This window comes from Acomys minous, assembly GCF_964271855.1.
Source record: "Acomys minous genome assembly, chromosome: 6".
Classification (NCBI taxonomy): domain Eukaryota; kingdom Metazoa; phylum Chordata; class Mammalia; order Rodentia; family Muridae; genus Acomys; species Acomys minous.
Window position 1 is genome coordinate 97,949,032 of NC_140487.1, and position 22,014 is coordinate 97,971,045.

Sequence of the window (22,014 nt, forward strand, 5' to 3'; positions counted from 1 at the left end):
TGCCCGTGAGGAGGGTCAAGCAGAAGAAGGGATTAGCCTGTGTGTGAGCATGTAGGTTTAGCCATGTGTGAGGTCAAATCTAGATGACTCAGCTATCCAGGACGACGCGTCTTGTCTTTTTCCTTTGAGCCATATGGAGTTGGGAGTGTATGGTTTACCATAGTTACAAACTGTCATTTCCACTGTCTCGCCAGGCGCCTCAGCCCTCAGCCATGGAGCACAAGCGAGACCAATCAGTTCCTACTGAAAACTTTAATGAAACCAATAAGTTAATAAGTTAACAAAGTGAGGTACTTGCATATCTGAGAACCGGGTTGGTGAGGGGACGTCGATCCTAGCAGGAGAGAGGGCTTCTTCCCACGTCTCCTTTGGTCACGGGGTAATCTTATTCTCCAGAGCCTCTCTGCAGCTCCATCTCTGAGGGGGTGGGGGCTGGGGTTGTGTGGAGTGGCTCTCTGGGGGACAGTGCGATGCAAGAGAGGCGAGCCAGGATGGGTTCCATCCAGGGCGTGATGGTACATGCAAATGGTAGGGCAGACATTGGGCGCCATAGGGCTGAGCAGGATTCAACCCAAGCCCTGGCACTGGTACATGCAGGTCCCAGTATGAGATGCACACGGTTCAGCCTCAGCTCCTTGATCCCAAGCATCCCCCAAGGTGTCATCACTGGTCCACCGCCCCTCACCCTCTTGCCACCTGCACTGGCTTTGCAGAAGAGGGAACACAAAAGGGTAGGGATCTAAAACTGGTGCTGGGACCCCGCAGTGTTTGGGGGGATTTGTGCCAATACGCAGTGCTGCCAATCAAAGTGAGAAAGTGGGGCAGAGGACAGTGCAGGTGCGAGCCAGGTGCAGTTGCTCTAGCACTGGATGCAAGTGTCCTCTCTGGGCCTAGGAAGAGGATGTGCCTGGGTTCTCTCCAGTGCTGTGCAAGGTCCAGAGGACTAGGCCTGAGGTAGTCCTCGGGGCAACCGGAGGACTCCTGGACCTTCTTAAGGAGGGGAGCAAGTACAACTCTGAGGCAGGGTGTGGGAAGAGCCATGGGTACCCCAAACCTTCTTCTCCTGCCCAGGAAAGACAAAGTGGCTTTGTGCTCACGCCTCCAAGTGTGTGTGGTTGTGTGCATCAGTGAGTGAGGCATTCTGCTGGAGAAATAATAGGGCCGTGCTTGTGGTCCCTGGTGGTGGGCCACTGTCTGGTAGGATTGGGGAAAAACGACAGGAAATTATGCTGACTGTCAAAACTGTTTGGAGGGCCAATAGAAGTGGGCATCCAAGCAGCAAGAGGAAGCCCCTGAAGTGACACCTGCGAAGGGGTAGAAAGGCCCAGTTACTGCCCTTGGGAGAAGACAGAGAGGTTTAGGCCCCATGCTGGGCGGGGATGGATCATAAGCCAAAGAACGGAGGTGGAGTATGGCCAAGCAGCCTGAGACCAGCTACCGCTGGGGCCCATCTCCCAGTGAGGGAGGGGCAGAGGAACCCCATGGGGGTCCCCAAAGTTGCATATTTAACATAGTTTGCATATATGATGCCCATCTACCTTATGGTAGAGTCCTGTGCTTTGTAGGCACCTGTGGGGGCACCTTGGGCCCAGCCCCTAGCGGGGCGGGGCTTGGCAGGAGGGCTTCCCTGCTCTGCCTGGAAGGGCGGGCCTGGAGACCACACCTTGCATAGCTAGAAGCTGGGTCAGGGACCAGGGCCCCAGAGTTCTGCTCCCATTCGCGGGGCAGAGACCTTGCCAGGCGGGCCACATTGGGCCTTGATGGAGCTGGCAGGGTCCTGGAGCGGCCAGAGGCCTCCGGTCAGCAACAGCTGCGCCCCACCACGTGGCCTGGCGTTTCGTGCTCCTGGGGCGCTGCTACCTGGCATCGGGTGTCTCGCCCACCCAGACAGCTTCAATACTGCGTATGGCCTCTCTCCCTGCCAGGGAGCGAGTTCAAGTAAGAGAGGAGTCCAGAGGCCTCGGGGTGAGTCCGAGGGGCAGACCGAAGGCTGCCCCGCCCCTGAGAAGCCCTTCAGTCCATGTTGGTGCTAACTGAGCGAGAGATGCTGAGCGTCTGTGCCGAGACGGAGATGTCTTCGTGGTCTACAGGGCTGTGGTAATCCGAGGTGATGTCAGGGTCGAAGAGCGGCACTTGCACGGTGCCCAGGCTGGCCGAGGTGCCAGAGCGTAGGCAGCGCGAGTAGAAGCCCAGTAGCAGATCCAGCTTATGCTCGATGGACTGCACCTGGTGGGCGGGGCGGGGCGGGGCGGGGCTGGGAGGCGGTGTTGGACCCGAGGGCGGGGCGCCGCTGGGGGAGGGGGCTGGCTTGGACGGGGCGGGGCTTGGAAATGATAGGGCTGCCAAGTAGGAGGCGTGGTTAGGACGGGCTTACCCGTAAAATCCTTCAGGAATGAAAGTGGGCTTTCTTAGAGCCCCGCTTGTTTGTAGGGTGGAGCTTGGCCGAGCAGAACTCGGCACGCGGGCTCTACTAGGACCTCCAGGGGCCAAGCCTCTGCGCTAAACTAACACTGTACCCTTGACAGCTATTTCGGCCGCTGGCTAGAAGGCCTCCCTACACTCACCTGCTTTTCCACCTTGACTACGCGCCCCATCATGCTGATTTCATCCACTGCCTCCGTGTCCGAAGGCCCTTTATCGCCCTTCTCCCTAGTCTTGCGGTCCCCGGGCCCTCGACCCACAATTTGGTCCACCCTGTCGGGGAAAGAAAGCATCAAAGAGACTGAGTCATACTGCGCCTCCCTTCCACAAGAACCGTTAAGTTGTCTGCTAACCTGGAAGACAGACCACTCTGATGGAAGAGGCCACTTCCCTGCCCAAGGGAGGCTTGAGCCTAGAAGAACTCTCAACTGCTTTGAGAGTTCTCCAAATAATAAGCAGAGCCTTCGAGGTGGGGTATGACAGGCTGGGAAAGGGGACGTTAGAAGGTTTGACGTTAGAAGCCTTTGCAAGCGTCACCTTCACCCTTCTGCCTGCAGCCCTGCCTCCTTTCCCTCTAAAGCCACTCTAGTCTGACTTCCCCTCCCCTAACGGAACTCGGAACTCCACGTTACTAAATCCAGCGATCAACTCGGGCCTCAGCAGCAGCAGCAGAAGTAGCCTCGTATTACTCCTCCCCGCAACACTGTTCGTTTTACCCCCTTTTACACATGGTCTCTTGTAGCCCAGGCTGGCCTTGACCTCTTTAAATAGGTTGAACTAGTGATCCTTTCACGGCTCACCCCAGCCCCCATTACTGTGCTTGTTGTTACTGAGACCCAGCCTCCCTAGGTCGCCCTGGCTGACTTGGAACTCTCTTATGTAGACCAGGCTGGCCTCAAGCTCACAGAGAGCCACAGAGGCTTCAGCTTCTCCAGGGCTGGGATTAAGGGTGTGCGCCAACGATGCCCCACTTCAGTCTGTATTGTTTGTTTGTTTGTTTGTTTTTTGTTTTTCTAGACAGGGTTTCTCTGTGTAGCCTGGGCTGTCCTAGACTCACTTTGTAGACCAGGTTGGCCTCGAACTCACAGCGATCTGCCTGCCTCTGCCTCCCAAGTGCTGGGATTAAAGGCCTGCACCACCATACCCAGCCTCAATTGGTATTTTTTAACTTAATGAATGAACATACCATGAGAAAATAGGACACGAGAGAAGGAAAAGCTCTAGGCAATTTAGGGTTTGATATAAAGGTTCTGCCTTAGTCCTGGACCTAGGGGACATGCAGGATTCTAGAGGCAGGAAGTGAAAGGTAATTTGCTTCACACTGCTACCTGGGAAGACAGGAAGTGGTTACTGTAGGCCAGTTACTCCAGAACTTGGAGACTGGCTTCTAAGGAAAGCCCTCAAGGCACGAGAGCATGGACTGGACATACCCAGAGGACTATCACTGAGGTTGTCATTTTGGCTTTCAGCTTCCAAGCAGCCTGTGCACTGCAAGCCAGGCATCTTCTGGTTTGGATTTGAGTTCTGATTTCTTTTGTTCTTTTGAAGCTGAGTCTCATAGCTCAGGCTAGCTTAGAACTCGTGACCTGGGCCAAGGACCCTCGGCTCCCTACCCCTCCATCCTCCAAGCCTGCACACCCACCGAGCTTGCAGGCTCTTGATTCGCCCCAGCATGTCCAGGTGCCCCGCTGAGTACTGCTCGATGACGTCCTTCACGTCGTATGGCCGCAGTGTCTCCTTGAATTTCCTTTTGGCTACCAGGAACTTCAGAATCCTGTTAGGGGAAGCGAATCTCTGACAGTGGCTCCTGATCCTGTAGGGGACTCTTCCAGACCCTTCTGTGCACTCCAGGTCATCTGTTTGGACCACTCCAACAACCTCTGCTGGGTCCCCTGGCCTCCTTACCCAACCACCAGGCTCCTTTCTGCCCTGCACATCCACAGGGCAGAAACCTGCCTCTACAACCACATTAACCTAGGAGGCAGGGAGCGGGCCTGTTGTCTCTCAGTTCACTGGGACATGGAGCTTCTAGAACACCAACTGCTGCTGCTGGCTCAGCGGAAGAAACGCCTCCTTCACTCTACACATGCTTGCTTGGCAATTGTGTGCATCAGGGTCTTGGACATCCAAAGAGAGTTAGATCCAATCCCTGGCTACAGGGAGGCCAGATCTAGGGTCAGCAGGGGGTGGGGGTGGGGGTGGAAGGACACAAGCAATTCTGGGGTGACAAGAATCAGGGTCAAATAGAAAAGGAGAGCTGGGAGCTACAGCAGGGAGAGCCTTGGATGGTGTTTTCCAGCCAGGGGCAAGACAGCTTCTCTTGCTCTGAAGAAAGGAGCTTCCCAGAGACAGGCAGGGCAGTGTGAGAAGACAGGACTAGCCATGAGGAAGGGCTGGGGTTAGGGCTGTGCAGAGAAGGCACTGAGACCGGGGTTGTGGGGAGAGCCGCCACCACATGCTTCAATATGCTCGCTTTGCCAACTTCTGGAATGAATATGTGCGGTGCTCCATGCTATAGGCAGGAAGAGCAGTTCTCAGGATGGGCCTGAGCTGGGAGGGGACAGTGGCGTGGAGGTAGGAGACAGACTCAAGCAACTCAGAGGTAGGACAAGAGACTTCTGAGTCCAAATCCAGGTTGACTGATTTGGCTGGAGACACAGTAGGCAGTGGCACCAACTGCCTGACTTGGGGATTTGAGCAGAGGAGCCGTTTGGGGGGCATTCTGGGTAAGAGGGGGCTGTGAGGGTGCTAAGGAGAGCTATCCTGGCCCTCACAGCTCAGATACTGTGTCCAAGATGGCAGGCACAGAAAGGGAGAGACGGGGATACATGGAAAGAGGTAAGGAGAGGCCTAGAGGCCAGACTTGGGGAGGAACCCAGCTGGCTGATTCCCAAAAGGAAGACAGGAAAGAGGCTGTGGGCAGGTGTATGAGCCGGGGGAGCGAAGTCAAGGGAGCTGAGCTTCAGTGGCGTTAGGAGCCCAGCTGCAGGCTGGAAATGGAGACCCAGCCAGGACTCCTCACCAGGAAGCTGGGGCCAGATCCACACTGGGCATGGTGCAGGGTATAGGAGACCAATACATACTTAATTATCACAGCAGCCAATGAATGTATCATGACTTTCAAACTATTTGACCAAGACCTACATAAGAAATACATTTTATCCTGCAAACAGTATTCATGCACACATAGATTGAAATACAAATTTCATAATTTCATAATTATTACTATGAGAATTCAGTCTCCTCTCTCTCTCTCTCTCTCTCTCTCTCTCTCTCTCTCTCTCTCTCTCTCTCTCTCTCTCTTTAAGCAAGAGCTCAAGTTGCCCAGGCTAGCCTCAAACTGTCTATGTAGCCAAAGTTGACCTTGAATTCCCAATCCTCCTGCTTCTACCTCCCAAGTATTAGGGTCACAGAACTGTGCCACTATGTCCAACTTTACTTTTTTTTTTAAATGTTGACCATGACACACTGACTTAGTTTTATTGAGTTCTCGGTCTGTGATTTTAAGAGTACTGCACTTGAGGATGTCCTAGAGAAACAGAGAGAGAGAGAGAGAGAGAGAGAGAGAGAGAGAGAGAGGGGCCAAGACACCCAGGGAGAAAGTTTGTGTTGTAGAAACAGAAGGAGCTTGGGACTGAGACACAGGTACAGAAGAAAAACACTTCTGTAGAGCAGGCAGGGACCACAGTAGAGGCTATCAGGTGCTGCTAGCTAGGGAAAGAAAATGGAAGAGGCCACCACAAGTGGGGGGAGGAGAAAGGGAAGAGAAACAGCACACTAGAGAGACTCTGAGGGGCAGCAGGGCCAGGCCTTCTGGACATGATGCATGTGTGTGTGTAGGAGCAAATGGTGCTGGAAACCATATGCTCCCTGCCCAAACCTCCTGCACCCCAGGCAGGTAACAGCTGGCACCCGGGAGCTGTGCCAGGGCTGGCCATGAGGACAGGCCCAGATGGGGAGCAGTGACGGGTGGCAGGTGGGAGGGCTGCTCACCTTGGGCCTCAGCCTCACCTGACAGAACGGATGACCGTCTTCACAGCAGGCATGACATCATCCACCGTGAGCTCACACTGGTAGCTCTTTTCCTCAGCTACTTCCTCTGAGGGGCCCTCTGGAAAGACAGGGGTGGCACATGAGGGCCAAGGGTGGTAGAAGAAAACACTCCCAGCCCCTACCTCTATTCACAGTACTCATGGGAAGACAGATCTAGACAGGGCCCAGAACCTTCCTGAGGCTCAATGCAGACTGGAATCCTGCCTCACTGGCTGCTGCCCCTCACTTCCCTAACTGTCTTACATGTCCTTTTGCCTCTTCGTGGCTGGGCAGGGAAGATACCTGCCTGATGACAGACCAGTGGCAGCTGCTTTAGAGGACATGGTAGTACACACAGCCTTTGAGGACATACTGTTAGGATTCTGCCTCAGTCTGCCTACCTGTGATGTCACTGCTTACCTGCCATGGGGGCGTGGCTTGCCCTGGGCCATATAAAAGACAGACCCTCCACATGGCTCTCTCTCTACTCTTCTACCTCTACCCCCTTTCTACTTCTCTCTCTCTCTCTCTCTCTCTCTCTCTCTCTCTCTCTCTCTCTCTCTCTCTCTCTCTCTCTCTCTCCCCCCCCCATGTCTCCGAAGACAGTTTCTGTATCCACTTATTAAACCTCTTAAGTGGATCTGTTGTGTGGTGTGATTCCATCCCTCTGTACAGCTCCACCTTTCACCTCTAACCTCTGACGTACACTTTTAACACATGCCATGTGTTACCCCTTACAGGGCAGGAAGCCCCAGGGAAAAGACATTTATTTGATGTTTTGGGGTTTTGTTTGTTTGTTTGTTTTTTGGTTTTCGAGACAGGGTTTCTCTGTGTAGCCTTGGCTGTCCTGAACTCACTTTGTAGACCAGGCTGGCCTCGAACTCACAGAGATCCGCCTGCCTCTGCCTTCTGAGCGCTGGGATTAAAGGCCTGCGCCACCATGCCTGGCTGGAATCCAGCTAGAGTGAAATCTCTACAAGGAAGGCCCTTAAAGCAAGGATGGGAAAACAGCTTCTCTGAGGCTGGTTGGTACCTTGTGCTGCTTTCCTCATCCTGGACGGAAGGAGATCCCTGGCACCTCCATGCCTAGGCTTCCATGAGCCAGGGCCTCTTCCCAAGAACCACTGGTTTGTGGTGTTCAGTAACTTTCCAGGAAAAGGCCAAGCCCTCAATCCTCAGCACCTTGGCACAGTGCGGGCAGCCGCTTTGGGCTGGCCTCTCCCTCCAACAACAAAAGGAGCATCCTGCCCTCATCCTCCATCGGCTCTATTTACCCTTTCTCTACCAAGAACCTGCAGCACAGGCAGCAGAGGCAAGGGGGTTCTGCCAGGAGACCCCATACAGCCTTCCCATTTTCCAAAAGAGGATCGGAACAGGGCAGCCTCTCGTCCAAGTACTAGGGAAGGACTAGGATCCAAAGGGACCACCTCCTTCCAACAGTGGAGAAACATCCCCTGCCAGCCACAGCGTCAGCAGGCTGCGCTTGGATGGCAGCAGGGAGCACCAGTTTAGGAGCTGGCAGGCCTTGCTCCAACTGACACGCTGAGGGCCTCAAATTCCACATCTACAATATGAAGGCAAAATGGGTAGCTAGGCGAAAAGACAGAGACTGTCGGGGTAGGGGGCAGCTGCACACTGGGCTGGGACTCCTTCCTTCCGAACGGCCCTCAGCTGAGCACTTGCTATGAACTCCAACTCATCTGTTTGACTTCCAAGGATCATCTCACTTATTTCTCAGAACCTTTCTCTGAAATAGATGCTATTAATGCCTCCATTTTAACAGACAAGGAAACTGGGACCCAGAAAGATGTGGTCGCTAAGTGACAGAGGGCCCTTGAGCCAGCTCAGTGGATAAGAATGCTTGCCATGAAGGTTGATCCCCAGGACCTATGTAGTAGTGGGGAGGGAGCCAACTCCCACAGGTCCCTCTGACTGCCACTGGCACAGACATGGACACATACACACAACAAATATGTGAAATATAATTTTAAATATATATATATATATATATATCAGGATTCAAATCTTGCAAGCCTGGTTCCGACTCCGGTGCTCTTACCACTGCCAAATGCCCCCTCTAGATTCTTCTTTGATTATCTAACAGTCTGGAGACTGGGTTATAGCAAAGAGGAAATCACGGTGCCTGTTTGCCAGAGCAGATGACCTGAGCCGGTCCCCATGCCTGCCGCGTCCCGCAGATGCGCAGCCCTTGACCTCTGAGGCTTACCCTCCGCAGAGCATCGGGGCTTGAGTCTCAGAGAGGCCCGGAAGCGGGTGCGGTCATTGAAGCTCCAGCTCTTCTGCACCTTGCTGGGGCTGGACGCTTCGCCCACCTGCTCGCTGCTCGGCGAGGTGGGTATTGGTGGGGGTGCCAGGTGCTGTTTGGAGGGACCTGTCCGCTTCTGGGAGCTGCTCATCCGGATGCGGTCTTTGATGCCCATCCGGCTGCTGGCAGGGCAGGGCAGGGCAGGGCAAGGGTCAAGTTAGCTGGCCTGAAGCAGGCAGGTGAAAATAAAGCTGACCTAGCTGATCTAGGTAGGGTATTTGCTATGGGGGTCTTGATTTCTCACCAGTTATTTCCCCAGGCGTGGCATGGGGGCCCTAATGCCTACAGGACCTAGATAGGTCGATGAGGACATATCCTCTTCCCCAGCCCCACCTCCCCACGCCTTCCCAGCCCCAGACAGATAAGGGGTACACAGGAGACAGATGTCAGAGTGAAAGCAGTGAGAGAATCCGGTGGGAAGTCAGAGACAGGAGGGCAGAGGGTCCAGGACCAGCTGGTGGGTGGAGGGTTGAGGTAGTGACCCCTCTGGACACAGACACACTGTAGAGGGAGGAGCTCACTTGGCCGGGCACACAGCGAGGGGTCTCTGGGTCTCACCGTACACAGGGGTTGGCTTTGTGGAAGTGAGAGAGTGCGTGTACTGGTGTAACTGGGTACATAGGCACCCATGTGTCTTCACAGTGTGTATACGTGTGTGAACTCACACTTGCCTCCTCCCTCTCCCTCTCCCCCTCCCCCCACTGCTGGAGCTATCTTGTGCCACTCTGGCCAGGTCATGGCTTTAGGACTCGGCACAGCTGTATGAATAGAACCAAGGTCTCTATCGCACAACTCTCCACGTATTGGCCTATGAGGCTGTGTGATATGACGGCCTGCTGAGGGTCTGATTGGCCAAGACACAAACGAGGTGCCGGCCCCCTCAAGTGAGGATCTATGTGGAGTAACCTGTGCTTCTGCCGTTTCCGGTGTCTGGGTTCTGCTCTCCAAGACTGATGTCCCACTCACATGGGCTTGGAGCACCAGGAAGGGCCACTCACCTGTGGGCTTGTGAGCACACATGTGTATAAGGATGCTGTTTGTTTGTGCTTTTTGAGACAGGGTTTCTCTGGGTAGCCTTGCCTGTCCTAGATTTGCTTTGTAGACCTGGTTGGCCTCGAACTCACAGAGATCTGCCTGTCTCTGCCTCTCTGAATGCTGGGGTTACAGGTCTTTTCCTCGGCGCCTGGCTGTGTGTAAGGATTTTTGCTTACTTCCCTTCCTGTACCCAATTCCCCATCACATCCCCAAACCTTGGAGGAGGATGAGCAGAGGGGGGGCCTCCATTTCCCCCAGTTGACCAGTAGTACCTGGTAGTGTAACTCTGTGTCCAAGAGGTTCAAGGACCAAGCTAAGCTGTTCCTAAGACCTCCTCAGCCCCACACACTCTGCAGTATTGCCACCATCTCCCCTGCTGAGGCACCCACTCCATTGTGTCTAGAGCCTCGGCACAGACAAGGCTTGAGGTGAAGGAAGGGGTCATAGCACCTGCTTGGGCGCTTTCCGATCAAAGCCTGAGCAGAGGACAGAATCTGGTTTCGGTATCAGGTGGGAGACAGCCCCACCCCATCCCCAAAATCCAGGGCTTGGAGGAGAGAGAGAGAGAGAGAGAGAGAGAGAGAGAGAGAGAGAGAGAGAGAGAGAGAGAGAGAGAGAAAGAGCAGAGCCAGGATGGTGAGGTGGGGGACATCATAAAACCAGGAGCACCTTTAGAAAGGAAGCCCAGATATAGGGCCATCCTGAAGGATGGGTCCCTGCCCCAGGGGGACAGGTTGGGAGCCTGGGGCTATCAGAAAGAAATCCATCCTGTTCTTCACTGGCTTGGGATCTCTTTGACACACCCCCAAAGCTTCCAAGGGAAGTCTGAGCATGGCCTTCCCAAGCTTGCCTCTGTGGCCTCATTCTTGTGGGCTTTCCTCATGCTGGCAAGCACCCACACCCCCATCCCCCACCCCCGGCCATGCAAGGCCACCTGGTCCCCTGCTGCTTCGATGGGGAGAGAAGTAGAGGAGACTAGAAAAATCATCGCACTTCGGTTCAAGGACTGGAGCTCCAGATTGCTCGTTGGGTGTTCTGGGAAAGTGTGCCCCCCACCCCTTGCCAATGAAGTGTGCGCCAAGGCTACACTAGTACCCAGCAGGATTCTCAGGGGACCGGGGTGAGGGGGGGGTTGCGGCTCAGGCTTGCACTGGAGGCTTTTAAAAAGTCCCTCTGATTCTGTGATGGCGGAGGGAGCTTCTGGCCTGATTTAGGGATTCTGTAACTTTCCAGCCAGGCACAGGCTCTGGTTCCTCTTGAATGCAAGAAGACACTGCTTTCCCCAGGAGCAGCCCTGGATTCCAACTCCTTGGGCAGGGACCAGAAAAAGGCTCACGTCAGCCTCTCTGGAGCCTGAAAGCTCAAAGAAAATGGAAAGAAACCTGGCACACGGTAGGCACCGAACGGCTCCCTTCCTCCTAGGCTCCTTAGGGCACACAGGGCCTATCTGAAGGCCTTGGTGCTTTTAGGCCTCCAAGCCTCCTCTCGTAGAGTCCCTGAACTTGCCATTCCCTATTTTACAGATGCAGGATGAGAGAAATGATTTGCCTAAAATCAGAACAAGGTCGGGGTTCATTTTCTCTGACGTAAGAGGCTGGTGGCTTTTTCCTGGACAAGGGCTTATAGTGTGGGATCTATGGCAACGGGTCCTCAGCTGAGGACCATCTTGCCCACCAGAGGGCAGCTGACAATGGAGACATTGGGGGGGGGGGCGGGGCTACCATTCTGTAAAGATGCTCTCCTGGTCCATCCTGGGTAGAAAGCCAGGAATTCTGCCCAGCAGTCCAAGATGCATGCAGAAGGCCCCCAGCAACAGTATCGTCAGATTCAAAATGTCAACTGTGTCGAGGTGGAGAAAAGGGGCTGCTGCTGTCTGGAAGGCTGGGGGTGGCTGCACTGGTGCCTGGGGGTGGAAAGATGTGGGAGAAGGGAAAGGAAGGGGTAAACCCTGCACTGGCCGCTCTCTAACTGCCCTGGAAACCCAGGCAGCCCTTGTACTCACAGCCACAGGAACTCTGTCCACCACAGCCTGGGCTGGGAAAGGCAGATACTCACCCCTGTGCCACCCTACACTGCCTCTCTTCAGGGTCTACGAGGAAAGAGCCTTACCTCTGGCCTCCAACCTACACTTGCACAGGGGCAGGTCTAACCCAGTCTCCTCAGAGCTGCCCTCAGGGAGCCCTTATTTACTACAGACATATTCTCAAGCTTTTGTTTTATTCTTTTCAGGATTGGGGATAGAACTCGAGAGGCCTGCCATAAAGCCATATCCTCCTCAGCTTTCAAACTACTTTGCAAAAGGATGGTTTTTAATCTTATTTATTTATTTATTTATTTATTTATTTATTTATTTATTTATTTATGAGTTGGGGCCTCGTTAGCCCAGGCTGGCCTGAAACTTGATTCATAACCATGGGTAAACCTTGAACTTCTGATCCTCCTGCCTCTGCCTCCCGTGTGCTGTGACTATAGGCATGCAGCGCCCTATTCAGTTTATGCAGCACCAGGAAGCAAACTCATGCAGACTAGGCAAGCACTCTACCAACTGAGCCACATCCAAAGGCCTTCTTAACTGACACACTAGATTGAACGAAGTCAACATTTACAGGAGCCAGTCAGTCTCAGCAGAAGCAAATCCCATTCGCACCTGTATTTTACATGGAAGGAAACTGAGGCATAGGAAGCTAAGTGTCGTGCACAGGGACACGCAAGTGGCAAACTGGAGCTAGGCGGTGGCCTCTCAACAGAAGCGAATAGGCAAGTGGAGGCCCTGGCCCGCATCTCCAACCACAAGGCTCCACAGGCACCTTGGGGAACCAGGGGCTCCTCACCTAAATGTCACCTAAATGCCAAGAGACTGAGGCTCAGGCTGGGCTTGGGTATGACACAGTCCTGCCCAGCCTTGGCTCCAGCATGCCACTCTCAGATCAGGCCATACTCGGCTGCAGGCTCATCTCTCACAGCTCTGCTTTCTCTCTTACCTCCAAGCTCTCTCTGTAGTTCTCTGGCCTGACTACCCTCCCCTAGAGCCACCTCTTTCAGGGATGCTTCTGGGCTAAATGTCTGACCTCAGCTCCACAGCCTCTCACCTCAGCTCCACAGCCCCTCCCTTCTTTCTTCTTGTGTTGTACTCAATGTGTTGAACCACAATTACTCTTTGCAACTCTTTGGGGACAATATTTTATTCATCACCAATTCCCCCCCTCCCCCCAGTGCACAGAGCAGGATCTGGCACAAGGAAGGAAGGTACCACAAATGTAGCTGTGATGCAGCTGAAAGAGCTGCTCTGAAATTGGTGACGGAGGTGCTGGGACCAGCCCCTTCAGGCACCTATGGGCTTCCCAGGTGGATGGTAGAGAGGCAGGAAACTAGTCCCAAAGTTGGCACGGGTCAGAATGGGAAGGACCTTCAGAGAGCCTCCAGTTTTTCCTGCCCATTTCACAGAAGGGAAAAGGTCCAAAAGAAGGGAAGTAATTTGGCCAAGATCCCAGAGGGGTCAGCAGCACAGCTGGCACGCCCTCGAAGCTCCTGAGAGCGTCCCTTCTGACACGATGGGCCCATGCCCTAAAGCTGGCATCCCCAGGAAGGCAAAGGGGCTCATTAGGGTCCCAAGGCAGATCGCATGCGGCAGGCACATGCACCTTATCCTTGGCCCGTCCTGTCCCCCTCTCCAGCTCCTAAAGTAAGAGGAGAAAGGGGGAGAGGGGACAGGAGGAGCCCATGAGGGGTACCTCGGTCTCCAGCTGGCGTGGATCCGAAAGAAACTCCGCTTATTACTAAACATCTGGCTGGAAAGTTGAGAACAAGACACGAACAGAGGTTAGTAACAAAGAGACAGGTGGACAGAGCGTGGAGTGCTGCCAGGATGGGACTGGCCTCCTGTGGCTGGCGGGAGAGAAGCATTCCCACTCAAGTCACCCTCCAGTCCCAACCCCAGGGTGCAGAGGTGCTCCGGCTCTGCATACGATCCCTTGGGTGTATGGCGAGCCTGCAGACCTCAGGGCCTCTTGTCCAGAGACTGAGCCTGAAGGATGGAGGAGTCCGGTCCTATGCATTTTGAATGCATGCTCCATGGGATGCAGATACAGGCAGCCAGGGGGACCAAGCTTTTAGAGACTCATCCCATAATCCTCAAAGGGAAGACACCGGCCCTGGGAATGCCATTCCCGGGAAGTCCTGATCCTTAGAGCCCACTTCCTGAAAACATGCTCAGTGTGGGCCATCTCCAGAGTTCCGTGTGGCCAAACCAGGGTGGGGTGTGGGGCACAGGTGTGTACACATGTGTGTATGTGTACACATGTGTATGTACACACGTGTTGTGGGGTATCCTAGGAGGAGTTACACCCATTTCCTAGGGTCAAGACAGCCAAGATCAAGGACATGGCCACTTGGCTTGAGCCTGGTGACAGACCCAAAAGTCACAGCTCAACACCCACCTGCCCTGCCCTGCCCCAACACCAGGTTCTTGAGTCATTCCACTGTCAGACACACAGACACAGACACAGACACAGACAGACACTTCAGAGCAGACAGGCAACGGCGTTAATAACAGCCGGCTTCCAGCCTTCGTCTGTTCCCAGGCCTCTGAGGACTCAGGGACTCAGAATCATTAAGGGGCAGAGGCTCCAAGCTCCCCTCCATCGCAAGCATCTCCCGGTTCAGGTGTAGGGAGACAAGAGTGAATTAGAAGCTCAGAGCCCATAGTTGGCCCCACCCAAGGTTGCCAGAATGCCAAACCTTGTGAATTCCTGGCTATCCGTTGTGGTTTGGCAGGCATACTGCCTGCAGGCAGTGATGGAGAAGCCAAGTCAGGTTACACCAAGGGAGCTCCCAGTCTCGCCTGGCCAATCTTCCCTCTCTCTCTCTCTGACATCCCCTGGCTAGTCAGAGGCCTCCCTGAGAGCAAGGAAAAGACCCCGGCTCCCAGTGATCCTCATCAATCCAGTCCCCAAGCCTCTTCAGCCCCGAGACCCAGAACCCAGGGCCCTGCCTAACCAGCCTAGACACTGACAATGCTTTGCCAGGAGCAGAGTGCCTGATGCTCCTCTCTAGGACACACGGCAGAGGTGAGCTTCTCTGAGTGTGGAGGGACCTGCCTCCTCCCTGGCTGCTAATGCTGGACCTAATGATACCCCAGACTCAATGGACAGATCTCCACCTGACGAGTGCAAGGATGATGTGTGTGATGACGTAAAAAGGAAATGATGGGCAAAGCGGGGGACAGCATGAGGGCACTGAACCGACGTTCGCTTGACTTCAAAGCTAATCCTTCACAGAAGCGACCGCTTTCTCCTAAGACCTGAGGAGGGGCTTCCCTTATGCTAGCGTGCCTGGGGTTCCTCCAGTTAGGAAATGTGTAGACGAAGCAAGTGTTGTTCTGTCTTGACTCTTCTTTCAACAGACAAAAAGCTCCAGGTCAAGTTGGGAGAGAGGGTCGTGGAACCGCAAAGAGTAGCTCAGTATAGAAGGACAGAGTCCCAGGAGGACACCCCGCCACCCAGCAAAGCCGCAGACAAGAGCTGCAGAGATGAGCGTGTTAGTCACTGGTGGGGTTGACGCAGGTCCTGCAGCTCTCTTAGTCAGAATCCTCTTTGCGGCAGGCACCTGCTTCCCCCCACCGGAGGAGGTGAGCTCTGTGTCAGCCTCCTCTCGGCAGCATGCTGGGGGAGGGGACCCCTGCCCTCACACCCCAGAACGGAAAGGTGCCCTCGATTGATTACCTGAGCCGTAAGCACCTGGGGCCAGCGGCCTCCTCCTCTCTCCAGCTTCCCAGGAGGGATGGGGGTGCAGGGACGGAAGGGTGGAGGGGGGCAGGGAGAGCAGGGACGTGGAAACAGAGAAAGAAAGAGGACAATGGTATGAACGGTGGAGGTGACAGGAAAGAATGGTGTGGACAGCTAGCTCTTCCTCTCACACCCTGGGAGACCCAGAGAACAGAAAGGTAAAGTCCAGTGTGGCCTCTCTAGAGAGGGCCCTCAGTCTGTACCTGTCTGGCCATCTGACGACAACTATTAGGCCTCACAACAATGCCAGAGAATCTCCCAAACAGGTCCATACACCCATGTGGTGGCTGGAGGAGGTCTGAGAGAGGGTGAGACAGAAAAATGGAAAAGGAAGAGGAGGAGCAAGAGGAGGTGGTGGCCGCATGGGGCCCCTACCTTTCCCCAGGGCAGAAGGAGGCGCTGCCCGGCCGGTGGCAGGTGGCAACGGGCGGGTAGCGAGAGGGCGCTCCGTCAGGTACTGGCGCCCGCCTCACCTCCAGGGGCCGTAGGCCCCCATTGCGGGCCCGTTGTACGTGCTCAAACAAGAGGGCCAGCTCTCTGCAGGAGAGGGCGCCATCAGCTCCAGGCAGGGTTTTGGCCACACCACCCACCTCACCCAGTGGGCCCAGAGCTGAGATCCTGCCAAGTCTTGAGCTATCCTCCTGGCGGGGTGCTCACAAGCACCTCAGGCCAGAACAGGCAGGGTGGAGAGGGTAGCTTGGTCCCCCTCTGCAGAAGTTTCTGGCAAGTCGGAAAGACTTTGGGTATGGTTATGCAGGTTGGGCATAACTCCAGAGCACCCACATAAACAAGGAGCTCGATTCTGGCCGACTCTGCTCCTCATCACGGAGCTGTGCCTCCCAAGCGGCCATCAGCAGCCCTGAGGTCCCTCATCTCCCGATCTGACTTGGATTTTCGGAGGAAGCTGGAGCTGAAGACTGAGATTTGAAAGGGTGGCCAGCCCAGCCTCCCTGCTCTGTGGAGTTCCTCTGACCATGGAGTCCCTGGAGATGGGGTCAGGCTGGCTGTCCACTCACCCTCCAGGCCATTTCCTACACCATACCAGGAAGTACCCAGCCCTCACCCCCCCCTCCTCCGCCTTTCCAATGGAGCCCAAATCTCCAGACCAGGGTCCGTTCCTCTTACCAGGAAACCCAGGCCACCATCCAGGGTCCCCCACTTCCATGCCGCCTCTTTCTTTCTCGGTTTTTTGTTTGCTTGTTTGGTTGGTTTTGGCTTTTGGTTTTTGAAACCAAGTTTCTCTGTATAACAACCCTGGCTGTCCTAGAAACTCTTTTTGTAGACCAGGCTGGCCTCGAACTCACAGAGATCCACCTGCCTCTGCCTCCAGAGTGCTGGGATTAAAAGGCGTGCGCCACCACACGCAGCCCATGCCAATTTCTAAGCATCCAGTCCCTGCTCCCTCTCTTGCTTGGCTTTCATCCCTTAGAACTGCCCTCCCGCCAAAGGGGCTATTTCAAATCCAGCCTCCAGCCCTGCCTGTGAGGTAAGAGCTTGCCTCTGCCAGGTGTGGAGATGGAGAGAGGGAAGAGTGATGTGGGAAGCCCCCTCTCCAGCCCCTACCTCCTGCTCCTCCCATGGGAGGCCTGTAGGACAGGGAGGGAGCAAGAGGGGGCCAGGTGCGGGAGTGGGCAAGTGGGATCACGCAACAGCTGCCCGGCGATAACTAATGAGGGAAAGTCGGTGGCGAGAAGCGCTGAGCACAGCAGCCGGGACTAGCACGCACTCCGTGCCATCCTGCCCGTGGGACTGAGCCAACGGAGCCGGCTCTGCAGTCTTCATTCCTGCCCCAGGGCCTGGCCAGGCACCTGGCTCCACGCACCTTGGAGATGCTATTAATAACCTCCAGCTCGGAGCCCCCCCCCCATTCAGCCTCAGCCCAGGCTGGGCCAGCGGCAGAGACCTCAGAGGTTGCTGCCCACGAGAGTAACAGGGGGTCACACAGTCACACACACAGGGGTCCTGGGCCAGGCACACATGTGTCTGCCATAGCACCCTCTCTAACCAGCTGCAATACATTGGGTGGTATAATGTGCCCCCCGACTCAGGACTGAGGGGAGATGAGCTGGCTATTGCTTCCCTGGGTGGCATCACCTCTCGGTGAGCATGTAGACTGCCCACACTCCATGAGTGGGGCTCAGCTTTAGGGGTAAAGCTTACCCAATACCCTGGGACGTATTGGGAAGAAGACCAGGCAGGCCCCAAGTTACGCAGGACCTGAAGACCCAGACCCAAATGCTCCGCTGGGAGCTATCTCTTCCCTCAACCCAAAGGCATCTTTCTCCAGGGTCGTTAGTGCCAGCCCCACTCCCACCCCGGCAGCGCCTACCTGAAAGATGGAAGAACACTGTCATAGTAGTACCAAGTGGCTGTCAAGTAGGCCCGGCTCGTGTCAGTCGAGTATAGGCGCCATGCAGCCTGGAGGCACGGGGAGAATGGGGTGTCATGGAAGGTCCTCAGCCACCCACCAGCCCTCTGCCCCTGAGGGAACCCAATCCCAGGCCAGCTGAGAGTGATGCCAGGACCCAGAGGCCAAGTCTAATTCCACAGCCAGCAGCCGGGCCAGGCAAGAAACCAAGACCTAGAGAGAAATGACTTCCTCAAGGTGACCCAGTGAGTCGGCACCAGAGGCAAGGTAGAGCCCTGGGTAAGAGCTGGTGTCTGTGGTCAGGTAGGCACAGGCTTCTGATCCACCCCCCCACCCCCCATGCAGAGCAGACCGCTCTAACGTTGTTGGTCTAACAGACTGTTGCGAGGGTGATTTGGACAGATGTCTGTCCAAAGCCAAGCTTAGTGCCTGGCACACTTAGGGGCCAGGTTCCTTTAAGTCCTCCTGCTAGCCTCCCTTAGCTAAGTACACATTCACAGTGTCTGGTTAGTGTCTGTCCTCATAAGCTGCATCCTGGGCATCACTGCATCCTCGGTGCCAAGTACAGTATCTGGCACATGCAGCTGGTTCTGCAAGCGTGCAGGGAGGGAATGCTGGCTGCGAGGATGGCTTTACAAACAGCAACTCCGCTGTATTTTCATCGGCTGCCTACTGCTACCCTGGGACTAAGTAGGGCCTGGGGGAGAACGGGAAATTTTATTGGCCACCAACTCTTCCGGCAGCCATGGTTGCTGCAGCAGAAGCAACTACAGTCAGACGAGAAGCAAAACTGTCCCTCTTCCCCTAGGTAAAGAGTCTGAGGACTGTGACTTATAAACCGGGGGGTGGGGGGGAGGGGTGCCGGGAGATATGAGGACCATTAGGACAAAGCAGAACTGGGCCAGCCTTGGATGTCCCCCTCCTTTGGGTGGCTCTTGTCCTTAAGGGGTTGCCACGAGTGACCTCACCAGCCTGGCGCCTTCCTAAGACAGAAATATTTTTACTTCCTGCTTGCCTGGGTCCCTGGCATGGGCCGGGGAGCAGCTGCCAGAGCTCTCATTAATTACGGGTACCACAATACCAGCTGTCTCTCTGCGTGGACAGTGCCAGCTGCCTGCCCCTACAATACCCCTTGGGAAGCCAGCTCCCAGAGGACAGTGGCCATTGTACCCCAAGGGATGCTAAGAAGAAAAAGTTGGACTGGTGGTTGGAGATAGCAGGGAGGGAGAAGGGGTTCTACCCTGGCAAGGAGAGATAAGGAGGGGGGCTGAGTCAGGCTTGGGCTTGGGGGTCAGACACGGCGGTGTGCTGGGGAGCCGTCAGGGGTGTGCTGTGTCAGGGTTCCTCAACTATTTCCTGCAGGGAGTTCTCTTGAATGGCCTTGGTGACAGGCTCGCAGATCAGAACCCACTTAGATCATCCACCACAGTGGCCGAAACTGAGATCAGGTGGCTTCCTACACCTGCTGCCATCTCTGGCCACACCCCCTCTATTTCCTTGGTTGGCTTCCTTCTCATCACCTGCCCCGTTAAGTGCTGGCAATTCTAAAAGTCCGTCTCTGGACCATCTTCTTGTATGACTTCCTGAGGACACAGTGAATGTCACAAGGTGCTGGGAGTAGAGCAGCTGACGGACAGCTACCCAGTTTCTGGATGGCAGAGTTAAGCCTCCACCAGGAGATGGGGGTCTCCTCTCCAGGCTCTCCCCACCCCACAGTATAGCCAGAGCTGGCAACTGGGTGGCTCTAGGTAGTTCGAAACCAGGTATTTGCTTCTGCGGGTGGGGGTGGGGGAGGGTATTACTGATATTGCAGTCAACATCCCAGCTCTGTCTGTAATGTGGCATGTGGCCCCCCCCCCCAAAAAAAAGTCACATCCCTCTCTGGGCTTTGAAGTAGAATTGTAGTTTGAAGTTGGGACCCATACATAGGTCAGCACACAGGGCTGACATAGCACAGGGCCTCCCCCATCCCATCCCTGCCGCTCGCTCCCTCCCCACCCCCATCCCTCCCACCCCACCCTCCACCCCCAGCATCATGTACCTGGATGAGGTTGGCTGCTGGCATCCTCCGCTTCTCAAAGTGCTTCTGCCTGTGCTGCTCCTGAACCTTCAGGGCAAAGCCGGAGCCCAGGATGCCCTATGGGGATGCGGGCAGTGTGGGATGCCGGTGGTATGGGACAGAGGACAAGAAGAAACAACTAGGATGTTCCCATAACCTGCCCATCTGGGGCATCCCAGGCTGCCCAAGGTAAATTTAGGACTAGGCTGGTCAGCTCTTGGCCCCCAGCCTCCCTCACCAACCAGCATTGAACTCACAGCAGGCAGGGCAAAGAAGGAGATGCCCAGTAAGGCGAAGCCGGCAGCCAGAACCCTGCCCAGCCATGTATGTGGCGTCTTGTCACCATAGCCAATGGTCGTCAGTGTAATCTGGAGATACAAACAGGTTCCCCCATAGGACTGGGCTTAAGGGGCCTGCCACAAGGACTCGGGAGGCGCAGCAAGTGCAAATGGGAGGCTTTCCCCCACAGACTCCTACAGCAGCCCTTAGGGATTGATTTCCAGGGCTTGAGAGAGAGAGAGGGGGGGGGGGAGGGGTACAGATGGGCCCTGTTCTCATGCTAGTCAAGGACAAGCAGCACAGGTCACAAGGGCTGAGCAAAGGGCTGGATATGGGGGGCACAGGCAGGTCCAACCAAGTAGGTAGGGGCTAGCAGGGGTTCTGCTCACAGGAGCCCCAACCTTAGTGTGAAGAGACCAAGATGAGCCAACCCTGAGTGGGGCGCCATAGGGGACAGAATCCGGGAGGCTCCCAAAGGAAAGGGCAGCCCTGCACAGACCCTCACGCACCGTCCCCCACCAGAGCGAGTCGGCGTAGGAGGAGAAGTCGGAGTTGGCATCCTTCTCAGCCAGGTAGACGAGGAAAGAGGCGAAGATGAGCACGAGGAACCCGATGTACCAGGCAGTGATCAGCTCCTGAGGGAATGAGGAGGGGCCGCCTACCTGTCAGGGTTAAGGCTACAGACATTCCTCCAGTCGGCTCCTTCTTCAAAGAAGCAGCCCCTGGGGCTGGAAAGATGGCTTAGAGGTTAAGGACACTGTCTGCTTTTCCCGAGGTCCTGAATTCAACTCCCAGCAACCACATGGTGGCTCCCAACTATCTATGATGTGATCTGATGCCCTCTTCTGGCCTGCATGTGTACATGCAGGCAGAGCGCTGTGTACATAATAAATAAATAGATCTTTAAAAAAAAAAAAAAAAGGCAGCCCCTGTCCACTTTTGGGAGCAGTCCTCGCCAAACCTATAGGGGTTTCCAGATGTGACCTTTAAGTCCCGCCTCTCAGGTCCTGCCTGAGCCCTGCCCCTTCCGGCTCCCGCAACTTCGACCCCTGCCGTAAGCTCCTCCTCCTGTCCCTCACTATTAGGTCTCACCTTGCTGGGCTCCAGCTCAGTTCCTCAGACAAGCCAGGTCCCTACCACGTCCCAATTGTACTTGCCCCAGGGTAGGTCCCGCCCCAGCTCCGCCTCTTGCTAGCACCTAGGGTTGTCCCTAGAAGCTTGGTGTCCCACCTTTCTCCAGCCTCACCTTACTGTGTGCGTAGACCACCGAGCCCAGCAGCTTCCATGTGCCGCCACGGCGGTCCATACGCACCATGCGCAGGATCTGCAGGAAGCGCATACTGCGCAACGCGGACGTAGCAAAGATGTTGCCCTGTGTGCCCGCGGCGATCACCGCCACCGAGGCCACAAACACGATGAAGTCTGCAGGGCAGAGGTGTCGAAGTCACCAGCCCACCCCGTGTCAAGACCTGCGGTCTGGGACTCCTGGGACCGTAATGGGGCCGGAGCAAGGATGCATATTGGAGGGGCCACTAAATTCATAAGAGGCCAGGGTCAGAGTCAAGAATGGGATCAACTGGGATTAAAATAAGGCTTGGGGTCGGGTAGAGTAGGGAAAGCTTAATACCGATGACACAGAAGGGTTTCCTGGCGAAGCGGAAGCGGCCCTGCCATCCTCTGTAGCGGCAACAGCAGCCCGCCGACCAGACGC

General features: G+C 55.4%; 1 protein-coding gene across 5 annotated transcripts in view; it reads right to left on the bottom strand.

The window, feature by feature from the left end:
• Positions 1–205: 205 nt before the first annotated feature.
• The window catches only part of KCNQ4 (potassium voltage-gated channel subfamily Q member 4), a 52,772-nt gene continuing 30,963 nt past the window's right edge, over positions 206–22,014 (bottom strand). For 2 of the 5 annotated variants that reach the window (XM_084784876.1, XM_084784879.1), the window contains exons 3-14: positions 21,931–22,014; positions 21,550–21,725; positions 20,813–20,938; positions 20,282–20,392; positions 20,007–20,102; positions 17,927–18,015; positions 15,973–16,134; positions 8,681–8,901; positions 6,433–6,532; positions 4,064–4,195; positions 2,565–2,694; positions 206–2,226 (exon numbers count right to left, since the gene is read on the bottom strand). The exon at positions 21,931–22,014 is cut by the window's right edge and continues 43 nt beyond it. In XM_084784876.1, the coding sequence (XP_084641002.1) occupies positions 2,014–2,226; positions 2,565–2,694; positions 4,064–4,195; positions 6,433–6,532; positions 8,681–8,901; positions 15,973–16,134; positions 17,927–18,015; positions 20,007–20,102; positions 20,282–20,392; positions 20,813–20,938; positions 21,550–21,725; positions 21,931–22,014 (1,640 nt within the window). In that variant the 3' untranslated portion in view covers positions 206–2,013. Of the gene's footprint in view, positions 2,227–2,564; positions 2,695–4,063; positions 4,196–6,432; positions 6,533–8,680; positions 8,902–13,545; positions 13,603–15,534; positions 15,580–15,972; positions 16,135–17,926; positions 18,016–20,006; positions 20,103–20,281; positions 20,393–20,812; positions 20,939–21,549; positions 21,726–21,930 lie in introns of all 5 variants that reach the window. The other 3 variants (XM_084784880.1, XM_084784877.1, XM_084784878.1) reach the window with 3 other exon arrangements.